The 20463-nt window shown below is 43.4% G+C and overlaps 2 protein-coding genes across 4 annotated transcripts in view; one reads left to right on the top strand and one right to left on the bottom strand.

Annotated features, from left to right (window-relative positions):
* The window catches only part of LOC109408491 (furin-like protease 2), a 1190934-nt gene that overhangs the window by 1090890 nt on the left and 79581 nt on the right, over positions 1–20463 (top strand). The gene's annotated exons all lie outside the window — the stretch shown is intronic.
* LOC134290554 (probable phospholipase A1 magnifin) lies at positions 1972–8176 on the bottom strand. Of its 2 annotated transcripts, XR_009998889.1 has the most exons (5): positions 7096–8176; positions 6640–7034; positions 6238–6583; positions 5597–6180; positions 1972–5534 (listed from the first exon to the last, which is right to left on the bottom strand). XR_009998889.1 is itself a non-coding variant. In XM_062857714.1 (4 exons), the coding sequence occupies exons 1-4, from the start codon at positions 7254–7256 to the stop codon at positions 6117–6119; spliced, it is 966 nt and encodes a 321-aa protein (XP_062713698.1). In that variant the 5' UTR covers positions 7257–8176; the 3' UTR covers positions 1972–6116. The 2 variants fall into 2 exon arrangements, 1 of the variants encoding a protein (XP_062713698.1); XM_062857714.1 differs by having other exon boundaries at positions 1972–6180.

The following is a 20463-nucleotide window of genomic DNA, read 5'->3' as shown; positions in this document are numbered from 1 at the left end:
AGAAGGAGAGCATGGACTGTCACAGATGCAGTCGACGGTGGATGCTATCCGGACGGTCCTGGAGAGGGCCGAGAAGGCGTCCAAACAGAAGAGGAGAGGAAACCGGTACAATTGACGTCAAGAACTGGTTCAATAGCGCCAGCTGGGAGGCCATTGCCGTAGCGCTGCACAGAATGCGGATTCCAGACAACCTGTGTCGGATCATGAAAAGCTACTTCCAGAACAGAGTCTTAGTGTACGACCCTGAAGCTGGGCAGAGGATGATGAAAGTGACGGCGGGAGTTCCACAAGGCTCCATCCTCGGGCCAACGCTGTGGAACGCTACGTACAACGGAGTGCTTACGCTACAGCTACCCACAGATGCCGTGCTCGTGGGCTTTGCGGACTATATCGTCTTATCAGTAACAGGCGAGTCTCCGGAGGAGGTAGAAATGTTGGCGGCAGAATCGATCGGTATAATCGAAAACTGGATGAATGAAGTCAAGTTGAAGATGCCCTCCACAAAACGGAGGTGCTATTGGTAAGCAACTCCAAGTCAGTGCAGCGAGTAGAAATCTCCGTCGGAGAACACGCAGTGGTGTCGAAGCAAAAACTGAAGCACCTGGGTTTGATGATCGACAATCGGCTAAACTTTAACACTCACGTCGACTACGCCTGTGGAAAGGCGGCGAAGGCGATCAACGCACTGTCGAGGATTATGCCAAAAACCGGTGACCCGAAAAGCAGCAAGAGGCGGTTTCTAGCGAGCGTATCATCTTCGATACTGCGGTAATTGGGTGAACAGGAAGCATGGAGAAGTGAACTTCCACCTAACCCAGTTTTTGTCTGGTCACGGCAGCTTCAGGCAGTACCTGCATCGGTTTGGCCATGCCGTTTCGCCCTTCTTCCCGGGGTGCGAGAACGTGGAAGAGACACCGGAGCACGTGGTGTTCATCTGCCCCAGATTCGATGCGGTAAGAAGATCGATGCCGGCATTAAGCGTGGACAACGTCGTCGACGAGATGTGCCGTACTGAAGAGACATGGAATGCGATCAGCAGGGCAGTCATAAAAATGATGACGGAGTTGCAGAGGAAGTGGAGAAGCGACCAGCAAGCTGGGATCGCTTGAAGAGGAAGTGCACAGACGAGAAGCACTGTTTATAAGCGACAATAAGCGTATTGCCTCCCCTGAAGCAGTCGCATCAGTGATACCAGGGGGATCGGAGCATCTAGGTGTAACAGAGTTTTTCCAATCGGTTTTCTCTGCTGGGGAGGTTGGGAGTAAAAAAAACATACACACATATAAGGTACACCGGGGCAAGTTGAAACGCGAAGTTTTGAAATAGTTTTCAATACATTTTAGAAATGTTTCTTCCGTTAAAAGATAGTTTGAATCAAAAACTATGTGTTATGACATTCAAGCTGTTCACTATCATTGGATAACTTCATGTTAACCCGCTGTTTCATCTTGCCCCGGTGTACCTTACCATAAACAAAACAGGGATTATAGTCCCGGGGCATGAGGAACCCCCCCCCTCCCTCCGTTTGTGAGTCAGCCACGTAGTCGCCGGCTAAGAATAGGACTACTAACACTAACCCCTTATTCAAAGTGTCAAGCGACCCGTGCCGAGGAATGAGTGATCGAGGGGATGAAAAAATGCTCGATCGTTAACAGAGCCTGTGGGGTACCTGGGCACCTCCACAGTATTTCTGTGCTGTGGGCTCTGGCGTGGTGGACCTTTTTTTCCGTACTACGCATGGGATTAAACATGAAAAACTCTAATAATAAAAATCAAATCAAGGAGGAAGTGAAGAGGCTAACCCCTCCGCAAGAGAAGTGAGGAAGTATGAGCGGGAAGCTGCGCAGGCAGCTCCAGCGTGTGAGCTCCGACCCACTCCTCTTTAAGCAAGTCAATGGAAATACTGGACGGAGCGTGATTGTTGAGGGCAATCAACCAAAAAAGAGGACTGCCCGCAATCGAGGTGGCTGAGCAGCAGTTTGGCAAGATCATCGACTTTGCGTCCACGAAGTCCAACATAAGTAAGGACCTAAAAACGGCCCTGTTGCGACTATGTAAGTCTATGTACGATGCCAAGCCGGATCACGTGAGATTCATGAAGACTGCAGCAGCGGCGGAACCGGTGAAAGTAAAGGTTACGAAGTCTACCCAGACGAAGGCCTTCGCTTTCGCTGGTAGTTCATAAGATGTGGTGATAAGCAAGCACTCACAGAAGCGGGGCCTGCAAGGCTAGAAGGATACTAACATCGAATGTCGGCAGTAATGCCCGCAAGTCGGACCCCAGCCAGGTGTCCCGGAAAGCTGGGAAGGGTGGACCTAAAAGGCTGGCCCGTCCCGAATGGATGGGAACAAAGGGTTACGACCGTTGTTAGGCCCTCAGCAACCACAGAGTAGGGTGAACTAAGGGGAGGACCCCCCTTGGATGAAGGTCGAGTGGAAGAAGAAGATAAAACCACATGTCTAGGAAGCTAGGGACGTCAAAGAGTAGTTGCCAAGCGCGAGAAAGGCGACGCGCTTGTCATCAAGACCAAACAGTCGGAGTGCTCGGATGTCTTGAAGGCGATGCGCAGCAACGCTAAACTTGTGTATCTGGAAGCCGGCCGACGTGCGCGGTATCAGACATACTCGTACAGGTGAGTTGATTCTAGAGCTGAAGCGCGATAAGGAGCGCTAGGGCGCCACCTACAAAAGTCCGCCGAGAGAGTTTCACGACGAAGGGGTAGAGGTGAGGACTCTCACTCAAGAGGCGACTCTGATGGCGAAAAACCTAGACGAGGTCACCGAAGTGGAATAGCTCGTCACGGCACTGCGGCAACAGTACGAAGTGCAGGTGGCAACCGCAGCCGTTAGTTTACGGAAGGAGCCGGCAGGGACACAGGTAGCTTTGGTTCAGCTACCTGTGGCGGACGTTAAAAAGTCCGTAAAAAGTCCGTTAAAGTAGGGAGGACATGAGGAAGGATTTAGGCCATGCTGGTGTGTATGTAAACTGACGTTTGTTTTAGGTGTCTGGAACCAGGACACAAGTCATGGGACTGCAAAGGCAAAGGCCCTGACAGGAACAAACTGTGTAGGAGATGCGGCGCCGAAGGCCACAAGGAAGAAGGCACAAGGCTGCATGAGTGCCCCCATTTGTCTGATTTGTACCGGGAAATCCGTGAACAACAGGCATCCAACGGGTGGTCCAAAGTGCCCGGCTTTCAAGAAAGCCGCAGTGAACAAATCACAGTACAGGTAACGTAGCTGAACCTGAACCACTGTGATGCGACTCAGCGACTGCTTTGTCAGGTGGTTTCTGAGTGGAGGATGGATATCGCCATCATATCGGACCCATACCGAGTACCCGCCGGCAACGGCAACTGGGTCGCGGATGGGACCAGAAAAATGGCGGCGATATGGACGACGGGTAAATACCCCGTCCAGGAGTTGGTGTCTACTACCTATGAGGGCTTCGTGGTCCCCAAGTAAGCCGGGTATTCTTCTGTAGCTGTTATGCGCCTCCGCGGTGGCCAAACAAGCAATTCATGCAGATGCTGAACTGGCCGGTGGTAATAGCGGGTGTAATGGTTCCTAGCGAGCAATCTCCAGAGATGTTGTAGGAGATCATCGAGGGGCTTTTTCCGCGTCGTAATCCTTTGACTGGGGCTGGTGATGAGAAGAAGGTCACCGATGTGGAAATTGCGGGGATAGCAATGTCCTTTACCGTAGGTAAGACCCCAGGTCCTAACGGAGTTCCGAACCTTTGAAGGCCAGATTGGTTATTGGCCAATAAGGCCAGTGGCTATTGCAGAGGCTCGCAAGATGTTCAGGTCTGCCATACAGAAATGCCTGAACGAGGAAGTTTTCCTAAGAGTTTGGAAGAGGCTGAGTCTGGTTCTTTTGCCAAAAGCGGGAAACCACCCAGAGACCTGTCGGCATATAGAACAATATGCTTGATCGACACGGCAAGGAAGGTGCTAGGAAAAGATCATCCTCAATAGAATGAACACATAGAGGGTGTGCATAGCCTCTCGAGCAGACAGTTCGGTTTCCGGAAGGGGAGGTCGACTGTAGACGCTGTCTTTCCGGTTACAATGACTGTCGAAATAGCGCTCCAGCGTAAGAGGGGGACTCGCTTCTGTGTAGTAGTGACACTAGATGTAAGGAATGCATTCAATAGCGTAAGTTACTTCCAGAATCGAGATAAAATAGTACGACTCATAGATGGGTCGGAAGTGCTTCATATAACCTCAGGAGTGAAATTGACTACTTATGGTTGTGGAGGAGTGGATGGAATCCAGGAAACTAAAATTGGCTCACCGTAAAACTGAGGCGGTGGATGTGAACAACCGAGAGTCGGTGGTGTAGGCGATTGAAAGATCCATTCGAAGCACTTTGTTAAATACTTGGGGTTGAGGATCGACGATAAACTCACCTTCGGAAAACATGTTTTATTTATAGGTAACATTGCAGAATTTTGTGGAACATATGTTTATTTTTTATGAAGCGCTTTTATTTTCAGCATTTGCTATTTTTTTGCATCTGTATTAACGAGATTTTTAGCCCTAGGCACACTTAGAAAAAATCATGTAAATTTGCGTCACTTTGAATGCACATATAAAAGCGACACATATGACATAAGTTTGAACGCCCAAGTGACGTAATTTTCTGTCACATTAAACTAGATTTTTCGTCATATGAAACGTAATGCCTCACGATTCACACATTGTTTACGTCACATTGAACTCAATTTTACAAGAATGACGTATAATTAAGTCAAAAGACCAGTAAATTTACGACATTAAACTGTTTATGTTCTGTGCAGTAAAGTTACGTCACGAGTAATTTTGATTTTTTCGTAGTGTGTAGTTCATCTCGGGACCCACGTTTTACTTCCCTTCCGAAGGAAGAATTCACATTTTGTGAGTTTGTCAGGAGTGGGATTCAATCCCAGGTCCTCGGCGTGATAGCCCAGTGTTCTAACCATCACACCACACAGTTCGAAAAATTCACGTACATTTACATGATATATCATGCACATAATTGGAGCGTGGTATTTCCTGTACTATTACATGATATATTATTATTTGTTTCATTTGTGTACAGCAGTCATGTAAATTTCATATCTTGGATAAATTTTACAACCTACATATATTGGCGGCGACAGGTATCTGATTTCTTCATTCATCCAAAATAAAAACAACCTAAATTTGCACTGGACTACCATATTTATTCGTTAATATATTATACTTGTTAGGATTATATAAAGAACACAAATTATGGATACAGTTCGTGTGAAAGAAAACGTTATTTTGCATTTTAAACACTTGTTCCGCAGCGCGTTCCTGGGTTCCTAGATCCATGTTATCCAACAGAAAATACCTATCACATCTTTGATCCTTTCGTTTCCTTGCAATACATCTTTCGTAGAGATCCACCGAGAAAATCAGCCACGAAACATATTCCGGATGAAATTGAAAAACCACTTAGCTGCTGCTGCCACTGCTGCTGCCGCCGTTGCAAATGTTTCAATTCCTTGCACACTCCTTCGGTTTTGTCTGAAACAGAATTGATTCTATGTTGTTATTATCATTTTATTACTCATCAAGTAAAAACTTACCAAGAAAGCTTGTTCTTTCGGAGAAAAAAATCAATACAAAGCTGGAGAAGATTATTCAAGCTCGGCCGGATGCGACGACGGACGGTTTGTTTACGTTGACGCCATGTTGAATTGTCAAGTAATCAACTTTACACGCATCTCATGTAAAGTTGTTGGTTCGATGATGTAAACGTAAAAGAAATTCGGCGCATGTTTAGTTTTGAGCGGCTACATTAACTAAACAAACGTTGAATATTTACGATAATAAGAAAACATGAACATGTCAATGTCATACGCTGTAAATTTAAGTTTAAATACCGTTTACATGAGTTAAGTCTACATTGTTTTTGGATTTACGCTACGATTAATATTCAGATTTTTTTGCTGTGCAGGTCCGCTCCCCATTTGCTATTTGTCAAACAAGCTCAAACTCAAGATGTGTAGGCTCAAGCAATAATATGTAGGCTTCAGGGTGACAAATACACGACTTTATTCATGTTATCATGTTCAACAATATTCATGAAATTTCTTGCAACTGCGATTACTTCTTATCTGTAAACGGATATTTCTTCGTCGTCTCGGCAAACAGCTCGCCATATACTTTGCTGTAAAGAAAAAGTATGTTAACCAACTATTCCTATCGATAAGGCAAAGTTACCCACCTAGACCTCTCCATTTCGCAAAAGTACCCCATTCGGAATCCCACCGGCCAAGTGGCTGCAAACCTATTTGATTTGCAGTTCTTCGGCTTGGGAACGGCATAGAAGCGATGCGAAAAAGCACTGTTGTAGAAATGCACGCACAGTCCATGGGATCCCTTCGGAAATGGACCCGCTGCTGATTGTTCCCGTCCACAAATGCCCATACTCCAACTGACGTGACAATCGCGCCGTTGTGTCCCCAAATTGTTGCTCGTATGGATACACTGAACCTGTTTGGCAGCCAGTTTGGGGTCCAACAGGAAGTATCGCTTGTCGTTGTCGAATCGCACTCCTGTTGGTTCACACACTGCAACGATCATCGACTTTAAGATCAAGTTGTAATTGAAATGATTGAATTATTACCATCAATTCTCCCAAGCCGCTGTAAGCCAAACCTTCGACCGGCTTCCAACGCTAGGTTCGCACCAAAGCTGAATCCAAAGAGGTACCCATCATCGGGATCGAACCCAACAGCTTCCACCCGTCGAAGATACTGAGTCAAAGAGCTGGCCAGCAGATCAAAATTTGGATACAGATCCCGGAAGTAGTTCATCTTTTGGCTGTCGTTTCCGTAACTCATGAACATGGTGCATCCCGGGCGGTAGGTCGTCAAATTCGAAAGCAGGTCAACGACCCAATCCTTGGTGGCACTGTCTCGCCATCCGTGGATTACGATGGCAAACGGTTCGTTCGGTTTGCAACCATTGTCGGTGAAACCGTCGTCGTCATCGGTCAAGTAGATCAATTTTTGAGATTCCCTAAAATTTTGGAATCGAGAGTAAATGATAAACTTAGACTCGTTGGTTCCATCTCACATACCTATTGAAAACTGCGTATTGAATGGTGCTTTCGAAACCGCCGCCATCAGCAGCTACAAATTCCCCGGGCAGTAGGAGCAGCACCAAAAAAGCGTACCACTTTTCGAACGATTTGGCCATGACTAAATGGCGTTCACGGTTTGGAGTCTGAACGAGCTTCATCCAGATCGGATACGAATAGTTTGACCCAAATCGAGATAGGAGAGCAACATGACAGTGAAACCTGATACCAGCTGCTGGAAGAGATGTGCTCAACTGCTTACATACATTAGTATACAGAGTAGGATGATTAATGAATCATATGGTTTCACTAGAGAAGCTAGAGCCAAATTTCTAAGGTACCGTGGAGGCTTACTTATACGGTGTCTTTTATTTTTATTTGTTTTCAACAAGAATTTATTCTCTTCATTTATTGACACATTTAAATGTATTTTGACTAAGCTGCCCCCACTCGCAAAACAGTCCCATATGAATAGGAAACAGTATGGGTCTGGCTAAAATGTTTCTGATAGGCAACTTTTTTCCACAAAAAGTTCATCGTGCTGTAACTTTTCATATAGTGCATCAAACCTTTCTTATTTTGACTGTTTGTCAATCTGTTAAATGTGCATCATTGGTACAAAATTGAGCTCGATTGGTTAATCTTTCGCGAAGTTAGAACCGTTCTGGTGAAACAGTATTTTTAAGACAAAAAATTTCATTCAATTCGGTTCACTGGTTTCCGGGATATAATAGTTCAAAATTCAGTGGTCTGAAAAATGCTTTACCAGAACGGTTCTACCTTCGCATAAGATTGACCAATTAAGTTCAATTTTGTACAAATGATGCACATACAATACGTTGACAAACAGTCAAAATTTGAGATTTTTTGATGCACTCTATGAGAGGTTACAGTTTGTGAACTTTTTTGTGAGAGAAAAAATTATGACCATACCATGTAACTATTCTCTTAAATGGCCCTTAACTCTAGTTTAAGGGTTCCTTGCGAATAGACGTGTGCGTCGCTGTCGCCAACGCTTTTTCCACGCTGCCGCTGACAGCTAAAGCATAACCTAAGTAACCAAAAGTTCCGCTTCCCACGACAAAAGGCACTTTCAAGTTCCACAAAGTTCAGATAAAGTTCCGAACGGAACTTTCAAGCTGTTTAGGAGGCTAACAATGAGCCTTGCTGGAATTTTGCACATAAGTTCCAGTAAGGCTCATTGTTAGCCTCTTAAGCAGCCAGAAATTTCCATTCGGAACTTTATCTGGACTTCATGGAACTTGAAAGCTACTTAAAATGCTACTCGGAACTTTGTTGGAACTTTCTAGTTCCTTGAAGTTCATTTCAGTAGCTTGATGTTCTAAGGATTTATTTTTGTCATTTTAACAAAAACATCAATAGTAAGCAAATTTCATAGACAACTAAATTAAATTCACCAAATCAATGAATATGAAGTTCAACTGAAAAAAATGACGCTTATCAAATAAGAACCGGTAGTCATTTCGTTAGAGCCCTACACTCTATCCCGACACAACAATTGCGCTGAAGTGCAAAGCGGATGAAATCTGACTTGAATCAATCCTCTGTCGATATCTAGGTTTGCACACTTGTACAGTAACGAAGTTAACTTATCCATATTATGTATCTGTAGCAGCGCAGCGGTATGACGACAGCTTCCCAAGTAACAATTTCAATTCCTTTTAGATTTGATTATTTTTATGGAAGCTTTATCACAGCATGACCAATTCATGGAACATTTATAGTTGTTTTTATCAAGAGAAAACAATCTTCGTTCGTTTGCGGTTTTTAAGTTATCTTCAAGTTAATTTTGAAATTCGCGCATAAAACAACTGAATTTACAAGAGCATTAAATCTTATAATATGTTTCAAGGTGTATTTGAAGTTAATTTCAACACATAACATCAACATATTTTATTAAAAGTTTATGCTTCGTTTATTCAAGTGCATTTCATCTGGCTAATCCTCCTTTAAAAATTTCTTGAAGCCTTCTATTCTTGAGCTAGAGCCATTACTCTGGAACAAGAACTATGCGAAATAATGATAAGACAACGAACTATTTTTCAATCCATATGATGAATGTAACAAATTGGTTGAAAAACCGCGTTCCCATGCAAATATAAACACATAAACATGTTTGCTCACTGATAATTTAGCCATTCTTGTGCTAAAAAGTAATCATGTCAACGAAATAATGATTTTACGGCCAATCAAAAATGCGAGTAGCTGGCTGCTGCCGTCCTGCCTTCAACCAGATTCTCACACAGGCCATAGCTATGCGAATCGAAAATGAAATGGGTACTTACTGTGACTCTGCTCAAGCTCATGCCAAATAGTGTATTTTGTAGTAAGTTGCACTTCATTATTAATAGCAAAAATACAGGGAAACAAAATAGAATTGGCACATCTTGACGCGAAACACCGCGAAATGTACAGAGACAACTTTCTAGCATCGAAAACGTAAACAAACAATTGTCAAAGGCTGTTACTCTTGTATAAAACGAATAAGTTTCATTTAAGACGAACAAATCTGCCTTAAGATTTTTTTTTTTTGTTATAAAACGTTTATTTGGTCGATTTGCTTATTAAAAATTATTTACATAATTGGTTAAACATCGACTTCTAAATGGAAACTTAGTTCATCTACATCTACCCTGCCATTACAATTTACAATGAAGGTAATGTAATTAACTAGCGTTTTCAAAACAATGGTTTTATTCACGGTCGAAATCCATTCAAGGGATGGCCTCAATAATTCCTCGCAGTCAAACAAACGCCGACGACCAGTTATCACCAGCAGCCTTCGTTGAAGTAGTCGCCACGCAGCTTGTACTCTGGTACAGGAGAAAAATTTGTGCACTATTGTTTCGCTGGGTGCACCACAGAACAAGCATTGTTCTCCATCCGATCGTCGCATTCTAAACAGAAGCCGCCGGTGTGGCACTTTCTGATTTATCCACACGTATAGAGTTGATTTTTGAGACGACAACAGTGCACGCGTCGAAATGTTCGTCCATATACGAGCCCAGTTGGAGTTTGGATGATCTGCTTCCACTTTTGGTCTGTCTGTTGATCGACGTAGAAGCGGTGGATGAGATCGGCGGAGGGGTAATGTCTGATTTGGTGGGGGAAATTTGGAAGGCTGCTAATGATTAACTTCAGGCAGGGAAGGCTTGAAATGGCATTTGCCGGGAGAGGATTAACTTGACTAATGCAGGAATGATAAAAAGGAAGGGACTCGATCTCTAACAGATGTCTGTTGATGAGCAACGATGGACATTTCATGCTCGGAAGATGCAGTTTTAACCCACCGTCCTCCTTCCTACGAGCTAGTTGCAGCATTGGTATGGTCGCAGGTGATCCACGAAACAAATACCTTCTCATGGTCGCCGTTATCTTCGCCACATGTGCCGCTAACGGAGTCAAGTGTGATGCCATGTACCACATTCTGGAGGACAAGAACGTGTTTAGCAAAATCACTTTTTGGTGTAGTGTCAGGGTGCGTTGTGAATGAAGCCAAACTTGCCGGGAGAAATTTGTCACGATTGAGTCCCAGTTCAAGTTGATCATTTCCCGCACCGAGTTTGAAAAAGTTACTCCGAGAATTTTGATTGTGTTCTCAGTTCGCAGCCATGGCACATTAAGAGGCACATCCGCAAGCCCAACGTCGATTGCTGTTGTTTTGCCTTCATTGAGAACTGCTCCAGACACACGCCCGAAGCGCCGGAATATGTCCCGCATCGCATCCAGTTTCTCAACGCTGTTAACAATAGCGCTGATGTCGTCCGCATAGGCCACGATCAAATCTCTGCCGCACACTTGCTTCAAACGCTGGAGGAGAGGGTGCAGGTAAATCACAAAAAGATGCATAGACAGTGGATCCCCTTGTCGCACCGACCGCTGGATCGGAAAACTCTCAGAAAGAAAGCCATTGATGAGAAGACGAGACGACGAGGCAGCTCCTATTCGCGATAATAGGTCCACCAGTGCTGTGTTGAATCCCATGCCACGCATTGTGTCCAAAAGAAATCCGCGATCAACACGGTCGAAAGCATGGTCGAGATCGAACCCAATCAATTTAGCAGACTGCCTACTTCGCTTCAGCTGGGCGATTCGGTCTTTAACAGCGAGCGTTGCTTGAAAGATATTCCTCCTACCGTTGGAACACTTCTGCGAATCGGTTAGAACGTTGTGGGTGCGCATCACATTTTCGAGTCGCATTTTGAGGACTCGTGCGAGGATTTTATAATCATAATTGATTAAGCTGATTGGTCTATACGCACGAGCGGTGTCCCCAGCTCCGCGCTTTTTCACCAGCACAATCACACCATCGAGAAATTTGGTCGGAATGTTTGAGTTGATTGCTTCATTCATCACTAGGTTTAGCTCCCTGTGGATCACATCAAACGCTCGCAGGTAGAACTCTTTCGGCAACCCGTCGGGACCTGGTGATTTTTTCGACGCACTAGATCGAATAGCGGAGAGAATTTCTACCGATGTGATTTCGCTCATGCATGAAGTGTTGAGCTGGTCCTGCTCGGGGATGACCCGTTCGCATTGGAAGCCACTGCCTTGCACATCTTCTACGTTTCCCCGTGTGTAGAGGTTGGTGAAATATTCGACCATGTGATCTCGAATCCCATCGGAGCTGTCGATGATATCGCCTCTTTCGTTTCGGAGCTGCTCTATTGTTGTTTTTCGTCTCGTTCTTTCCCCTAGCTGGAAGGTGGAGAGGGCTTCGCCAGCTACAAACGTTTCATTTATTTGCACAAACATTTCAGTGAAACGTCGTTGGTGCAAAAGCATTTCTGCTTTTACGCGGTTGATGGTGACCAGCATGGAGCGATCGTGGTGGTAGCTGTCGTACGCTAGCCTTAGTTGGCCGTATAGGCGTTGTTGCTCACGATGGAAGGCATCAAATGCGAGTTTAGATTTCCATCGGAAAAATGATTTTAGCTTCGTTTTCGCGCACGACAGCCACCATTCCATCCAAGACGGGTAGTAGCGACGTTGGCGAGTCCAATATTGCCATTGTATTTGGAGCTCCTCTATCGTTTCGGCGGACAGCAAATGGGGCCGGAGGGACCAAAATCCTCGACCGGGTGCTCTATCAGGGAGAGGGAGGCAAATTCTCGCAGTGACCGCCTTGTGATCAGAGAAGCAGCAAACATGAACAGCTGTTGCTCTCAGCTGATTGCGAAGGCCAGCGCTGACGTAGAGCCGATCTAGCCTGGACGAAGAGTTGTGTGTGATGTATGTATACCCTGACTCGCGAGAACGAAGCTGCTGCCACACGTCGAGCAGACGAAGCTGTTGTACGGTTGTTTGAAGAGCGGGGCTCGGGTTGGGCCCTGTCGCATCGCACGGCCGAACCACACAGTTGAAGTCGCCTCCTAGAATGATGTGGTCGGTGCGAAACCGCAGGTAGTAAGCTATCGTGCTGTTGAAAAATCTTTCTCGCTCGGCACGGAGAGCGGATCCCGAGGGGGCATACACATTGCACAGTGTGGTGTTGTGCACGCGCAAAGCTAGCAGTCTTCCATCCAGGCTTTTTTCGATGTGCGAGAACTTGATGTGGGATTTGAGAGCGATTGCCGTACCTCTCCTTGCATGGTCGATATTACACACGATGTTGTAGCCGGGCAAGACCAGCTGTTCGTTTTCTACCTCCTGTAAGAAAACGATGTCCAGGTCGGTAGTGCGTAAGAACGTGCGGAGAGCGTTGATTTTCGTTGCGTTTGTTATGGTATTGATGTTGACTGTGCCGATATTCACGCTGGTGTGCTCCATTACTGCTGCATTTCTTCCCCGGAGCCTCGGCCGTGTTCGCTGTTGACTTCGTTGTTGTGTCGCATCTTTTTACCTGGAGGCGATCGTTTACTACGCAATCGCCGGGTGCTGGTCGAGCTACAAGAGGCTTGCGAGCTGTCCGTGTCGTTTTCATCCGTTTTACGCAATGTGGATAGACTGCCGATCGTGGTTGGGATCGAAGAGATTGGGGTGATGGGTAGAGTTCGAGGGGGTTGTTTGTTTGTCGGAGGTGGCATCGTGTTCAACTGCGGCGAAGCTCGGTTCTCGTGTTGTTTGACATTCAGATGTTGAGGTTGCGGTATTGGATTGTTCGACTTCGACAGCGCTGGCTGTTTCGCAACATTAGCATACGATTGGTCTGCTACGAGCTTCTGCGCGAGCAGTTTTTTATTTTGTACACACGGAATGCCGACATGTACGAACTCATGACAGTGTACGCATGTTTGTCGCTGTCCCCTGTAACCCACCGCCGTGTCTTCTCCTCGAATCGTTACGAGTGAAGGGATGTTCTTTTTAACTACCATCCGAGCGATGCGTACGCCGGTTTTCACACCACCGAAAGCGGAGCGCTCGTCCCAGAGAAGGTCCCGAATGTGGAGCACATCTCCGTACTCGGCGAGAAACTCGGCGATGTGAACGTTGCTGACGTCGTTGGAGAGATCGAACAAGCGTACCTCCACTGCTCCATCCTCCATTAGAATACGCAACTTGTACGTCTTCCCATCAAAGACGAATTCGTGTTTGTTGTCGTGGTCACGAACAATCCTCTCAGCGAGCTCAAGGTTGTTAACCTCTACGAAGGTGCAACCGAGCCGCTTGCTTGGCTGGAGTAGGCACACATTTTCTCGCGTTAAACCAAGTTCCTTCCCCACGAATTTATGAATTTCTTCATGGGAAAGTTGCCGCGGAAACTGCGAGTAATCAACGCGAAACGTATTTTCGCGGCGTGGCATCGCGTATCCCGCCGAAGCGAAAACTGCGATTCTCAAAAACTCAGCGTGTACCGCGTATACCGAAAAATATTGAATAGTCCGTGAACGGCTCCCGAACTTCGCTCTATCGAATAGATCGACCGATCGGCTCGGAAGTTGAGCACTAACTGGATAACTAGTAAAAACAATCTTCAATAAAGGCTGTAGCGTTCATGCAAGGTGACTTGGTTCCATCATTGTTTTGAGGGGGTTGGGATTAAAGGTAATAAAAATTGATGGCGGCTGCATGAGTTTTGTTCGCTTGGAACGGCAGCCATGCTTAGAAAGAATTGAAAAAGTGGCGTAGGCTTTTGTTTTTAAAGGAAATTTATGTCTTCGTATATTAAGGTCTGAGGTCAAGCTCGTCCGTTGAAAATTTGAAATTACCACGTGCTGCCGTTGAAAAAGCACGTTTTAGCTCTCTCGGAGAGGCAGCTTGTCCCACTCGTTCGGGGTTGGCAGTGTGGCCAGGATTATTTTGAAATGAGTTTATGGTTCAGTATAGCCAAAGTTGTACAAGATGGTTTTGTATCAACATTCTGGTTTTCATTTTGTCCTCAGTGACAAAAGTTATAACATGGATATGGTAGAAGATTTGCAGAGAAAGAAAATAATGTAAACAAATATAATAATGAAAGATGTGAACATAACTGACTCAGTAAAAGGTCGGGTATTCATCAAGAATATACTGATGGTGTCTGAGCTCGTTTCTTGATCAGTACATAAACTTTACATAAAGTATCGTTGTTATCCAAGGCTATGGGTATCTTAGCATGCATATACAATATAAGAATGCGAAAATGATTCATTGATCATAGAAACCACTTAGCTATTTGCTTTACAATTACAAGCTAAGTAGCAGGTTGAGTACAAAAGACGGGAGCTACGAAGAAGTAGAACAAGAATAAGTGTATTGTATTGATACAGCAATAAAATGCATGGCGAATTATATATAACAAGCAGAGTTACTTCTTATTATGCTTGACGTCGGAGAAGACTTCCACTATTGTTTCATCGAGCATTTCATTGTGTTTACATTTATATTAAAACTAAATACTATCACAGCATGCAATCATAAATGGTTAGACTTATCAAACCTCTTGTATCTAAAGGTAGGATCTCAAATCATTATTGGCAACCACAAAAACGGTGATCCACACCGACCTCAATTTTCTCATTTCAGTCGATACCAACAAAGCAGAAGAGAAAAAAAACTCTCCCGGCTGAAGGCTGTGGATGGATGCCCGCAGATGGGAGAACAATAGAGCACGGTATAAACAAACGCCGTCCTGGCAGGGCAGGTGCGTTTGGTAGCTGCGAAATAGTTGCTATGAAAATGATTTCGTGCAGTTCGAGCAAGTTGCTCGAATACTCAATCAATGATTTTATGTAGCAGCAAATGCATTGATTTGCATTCATTGCATTGCATTGATTGCAATTCAAGGTTTGCCTGGAAAACTAAGAGAAAATAAACTAAATCTTCTCAAAACTTAAACAAAACAGAAACATTTTATAGATTCAAATTTATTTAACATATTTCATTCAAACATACAGAGAAAATAAAACTGCTCGAAACTCTAGTCGGCTGTAAGCGTCGACTCTTAGGAGAGCTACGAATTTCATAGGAATCATATATGGTATACCCGATGATTTTGGGTGGATCGGTGAATATTTTTTTATCATCCGGAAATTCATCTAGAAATTCAATGAATTTCCTTCGAGAATTTCTCTAGGAATTCCTCTTGAAGTACCTTCAGAAATTTCTCTAGGATGTCCTCCACGAATTCCTCAAGGTGTCCTTCAAGGCAGTCTTTCAAGGCAGTCTTCAGGAGATTTCTTGAGAAGTTCCTCCCGGAAATCCTCAAGGTGTTCCTCCAAAAAATCCTCTAGGAGTACCTCTACGAGTTCCTCTGGAAATACCTTGGGAAGTGTCTCCAGAAATACCTTTTGGAGCCCAACCAAGAAATTCCAGAAAATTTCTAGAAGTTCAAAAGATTTTTTTTTCTACGAGCTTCTCCAGGATATTCTTGGGGAGTTCCTCCGAGAATTCTGCCCAAAGTTCCTCGCAAATTTCCTGTAGAAAATCCTCAAGGAATCCCTCTAGGAGATTGTCTAGGAGTTTCTTCTAGAAAATCTTCTAGAAGTAGGATTTTTTCTATAAGTTCTCCCGGGAATTCCTCGAGGGCTGCCAAAGGAAACTCTTTGGAGTTTCTCTAGGGATTTCACTAGAAGTTACTTCGTGAAATCCTTTTCGAGTGTCTCCAGGAATTCTTCTTGGGTTCTTCCGGAAATTCCTCAAGAAGTTCTTCCAGAAATTGCTTTTCGAGTGCCTATGAGATTTCTTTGTAGGAGTTCCTCAAAGAGTTCCTCGGGATTTCTCTAGTCGGTCCTCCGCGAGTTCCTCTAAGAGTTTCAATTGCTTTTTTTTTCTAGGAGTTTCTCTAGGAATTCCCCAAAGAGCTCTCTTGAGATTGCCTCTAAGAGTTCCTCCAGAAGTTTCTCTAGGAACCTTTAAAAATTCAAATGTATATTTTCTAAGAGTTTGTTCTGGAATTCTTCGAGAGGTTCTTCCGGATATGCCTATAGGAATTTCTCCGGGAATTCCTGAACGAGTTCCCACCCTTAGTAATTTGTCCAGCAGTTTCTGCGGGGCTTCCTTTAGAAGTTTCTCCAAGAGTTCCTATAGTCTCGCCGGGAATTCTATTAGGATTTCCTCCAAGAATTACTCTAGGAATTCCTCCAGGAATTTCTGTACAAGTTCTTCCGGGAATTCTAAGATTTTTTTCGGGAATTACTCTTGGTGATTATTCAACAATTCCTCCAGGAACTCCTCCAAACATTTCTTAAGTAGTATACCTCTAATTCCTGTAGGAGTACCTCCAAGAATTTCTTGATAAATCTCTCCGGAAATATCTCTAGGAATACCTCTAGAAATTCCTCTAGAAGTTGAACATGCCTTTTTTCAGCAGTTACTCCTGGATTTCCTCGAGGAGTTTCTCGGAGAATTCTACCAGAAATTCGTCCGGATTTTTTTCTAGAAGCTCTTCTAGGAGTTTCTCCGGAAACTCTATCAGAAGTACCGATTGGATTTTTTTATGAGATCATCCGGGAATTTCTCTAGAATTTCTCTGAGAGATTCTCCGTGGATTCCTCAAGGAATTCCTCGAGGAGTTTCTCCGGTTTATCCGCTAGGTGGTCTTCTGGGAATTACGATAGAAGTTCCAAGAGGAAATTTTTTCTAGAAGTCTCCCCGAAAATTACTCTAGGAGTTCCAAGAATTTCGCTAGGAGTCCTTCCGGGAGTTTTCTTGGGAGTTCCATCAAAAATTCCTCTAGGAGTTCATCCGGAAATTACTCTTCGAGCTCCTATCGGATTTCTTTCTAAGAGTTGCTCCGGGAATTCCTCTAGGAGTTTCAATTTGATTTTATTCTAGGAGTTCCTCCAGGAATTTTCCTAGGAGTTCTTTTGGAAATATTTCAAATGTAATTTTTTTTAAGTGTTCGTACATAAATTTCTCGAGAAGTTCTCCAGGAAATGCCTATGGGAGTTTAACCGGGAATTCCTGAAGGAGTTCCTACCCCAGTATTTTCTCGATGGGTTTCTCCGGGAATCTAGATCCTAGATTCCTCTAGGATTTCCTCCAAAAATTCCTCTAGGAGTTCCTCCGGAAATTCTTCAAAAAGTTCACCAGAATCTCGTCTAGGAATTCTTCCAGGAATTTATCTAGACATTCTTCTATAAATTCTTCAGGTAGCTCCTCCGGAAATTGATCTTCGAGTTTTTATAAGATTTCTTTCTGGGAGTTCTTCAGGGAATTCCTCGAGATTTCCCTAGTCAGTCCTCCGGAAATTCCTCTAGGAGTTTCAATCGGATTTTTTTTTTCTAGGGGGTCCTCCAGGAATTCCCCAAAAAATTTTCTCGAGATTTCTTCTAGAGGATCCTCCAGCAATTTATAAGGAGGCCTCGGCGAAATTCTTCTAGAAATTCAAATGGGATATTTTTAAGAGTTCGTACGTTCGTATCTCTGAGAATTCCTGTAGTTTTGCCGGGATTTCTACTAGAATTCCTTCAAGAATTCCTCTAGAAGTTCCTCCAGAAATTCTTCCAGGAATTTCTCTAGAAGTTCTCCCGGGAATTCTTCTAGGAGTGTCTCCGGGAGTTCTTCTTGGTGGTCAACCAGCAATTTCTTCAGACGTTCCTTCAAAAAATCCTTAAGAAATATCTCCTGGAATTCCTCTAGGAGTACCTCTCCCGAGAATTCCTCTACAAATTCCTCCAGATTTTTTTCTAAGAGTTCCTCCTGAAATTCTTCTATGAGCTCCTACGGGATTTTTTCTTTTAGTTCGTTCGAGAATTCCACGAGTGGATCCTTCGGGAATTCTTCTTGAAATTTCTTCAGAAATTCCTCTACGCAAGGATGGGAACACTCACTTGCAGAGAGTTACACTCACTTGATGTTTTCTCAGCTCAGAAGCGTGCAATCAATAAATGGTGTATGGAAGACTTTTGCCTTGTGGTTTTGTCTAAAAGTTTGCCGAATAGACTAGGGGTCTCCCACGCATACCGAAGTCGTGAAGGAGCTGCGAAGACAACTCTCCACAAGGTGAATGTAAATTACACTCACCTCGTGGAGAGTCGCTTTCACAGCTCTGTCACGACTTTGATATGCGTGTGCGACCCCTACTCTATTCGGCAAACTTTTAGACAAAACCACAAGGCAAAAGTCGTCCATACACCGTTTCTTGATTGCACGCTTCTGAGCTGAGAAAACATCAAGTGAGTGTAACTCTCTGCAAGTGAGTGTTCCCATCCCTGCCTCTACGAGTAACTCCAGGAATTTCTCCAGGAGTTTCTCCTAGAATACCTTTCAGAAGTCTCTCTGGGAATTCTTCTAGGACTTCCAAGAATTTCTCTAAGAGTCCCCCTGGGAGTTTCATTGGGGGTTCCTCTAGGAGGTGCTCCAAGAATTTCTATAAGACTTTCTCCTTGTTCCTCAAGGAGTTTCTTCAGCAATTTCTCTACAGTATGACCCATAAAAAAATGCGAAAGTTTTCGAAGACATTGCTCACGTGCTTCCAATCGATAAACTTTGCATTTTTCTATTGGATAATGTAGTCAAGACACTAATTTATCAACGCATAGGAACATTTACTGATTTGAATCATAAACCTTTGAAAAAAGTAATGTTGAAGATAAGGATCTCAAAAACGTCCTCGCGAAAGAGGTGTTTTTTAAGGTTGTTTTTTTTGTCAAATTGCTCTCAATCACATTCAATTAAATTTTATTTCAAGAACAGCACTTTCATAGCTAGACAAGGTCTTCAGGCGATCGTTGGTGATTTAGACAGGTGAAAAAAAATTATAATCTTATAAGTTATGTGACATTTACTGAAAACTAGAGTGTGCGACAAATGGACATTTTCAGAAAAACAAATGTATGAAGCATCAAACTCTACGTATTTGTGTCTATTATAAACGTACTACGTATTTGTGTCTATTATAAACGTAGGTTTATGAGCCTTCATTAGCAAGAAATTATTTTGAATTTTTTTCAAACAGGGTGAAGTTATTTATGGATCTATCTTATCTAAGGGTTTTGAAATATGCCACATTTTTTAGTTTTTGGTTCCTAAGCATCTGATATTGTTTTCGAAAGGTTTTTCGAAGGGCCGCGTTTTTAAGAGTAAATATTTCTGCATGATTTACATGTATTTAAAAGTTTTCATTTTAATTCGTTAAGCTCCAAAAATTCGAGGAAACATTTATTTTTTTCAGAAATTGATGCCAACTATAAGGTATCCCATATACGTAACCAATGAATATTTTGACACTTATTTGTGATATCCTGTATGACAATCACCTTCTTATTGTAGCCCTATCTAAAAAAACTGAATTCATAAGAAATATTGCAACAAAAATTACCAAAGAAAGAAAAAAATGGATTTTCGCATTTTTTTTATGGGTCATACTGTACAGGTGTTTCAAAAACTATTCTATGAATTTCTTTTTAAAGTTCCTGCGGGAATTCCTCTATGCTGTCGTTCGAGACTTCTTCTAGGAGTTACAATGTATTTTTTTTCTTGGAGTTCCTCCGGAAATTGCTCTACGTAGAATTAGCGACACCAGTAGAATTCGTCCAAAATTACCTCCGAAAATTCCTATAGAAGTTCCTTCGGGAATTCCTCAAGGTGTTTCTTCGCATATTTGCCCAGGATTTTCACCGCAAATTCTTCTAATTGTTTCCTTCAGTAATTTCTCTTACAATTTCTCCAGAAATTCCTCTGGGAGTTGCTCCAGGGGTTCCTCCAGAAATACTTCTTGGAGTTCCCTTCAAAATTCATCTAGGTGGTCTTCTGGGAATTCCTCTCTAGGAGTTTCATAGGATTTTTTTTCCTAAAATCTCACCGGGAATTCCTCTGGGAGTTCCTCCGGGTATTATTACTTGAATATCCCAAAGAGTGTCGTAAGCAATTTTCTTCAAAGGTCATCCAGGAATTATTTTATGAGTTTCTCCCGAAATTCCTCTAAAAATCCTGCAAGAAATCCCGTCGGGAATTTTTATAGGAGTACCTTCAGAAATTTCTCTA

This window comes from Aedes albopictus, chromosome 3, assembly GCF_035046485.1.
Source record: "Aedes albopictus strain Foshan chromosome 3, AalbF5, whole genome shotgun sequence".
NCBI lineage: Eukaryota > Metazoa > Arthropoda > Insecta > Diptera > Culicidae > Aedes > Aedes albopictus.
The sequence above is the reverse complement of the archived record's forward strand: the minus strand, read 5'-3'. Positions and strand labels throughout refer to the sequence as shown.

What these genes read in the sequence shown, in the direction of transcription:
- LOC134290554 (XM_062857714.1), bottom strand. Translation starts at nt 7,256, where the DNA reads ATGAAGCTCGTTCAGACTCCAAACCGTGAACGCCATTTAGTCATGGCC. An exon ending in GCGGCTTGGGAGAATTGATG is followed by an intron (nt 6,584 to 6,639) that starts GTAATAATTCAA and finishes TGATCGTTGCAG; the next exon opens with TGTGTGAACCAACAGGAGTG. An exon ending in TGCGAAATGGAGAGGTCTAG is followed by an intron (nt 6,181 to 6,237) that starts GTGGGTAACTTT and finishes TTTTCTTTACAG; the next exon opens with CAAAGTATATGGCGAGCTGT.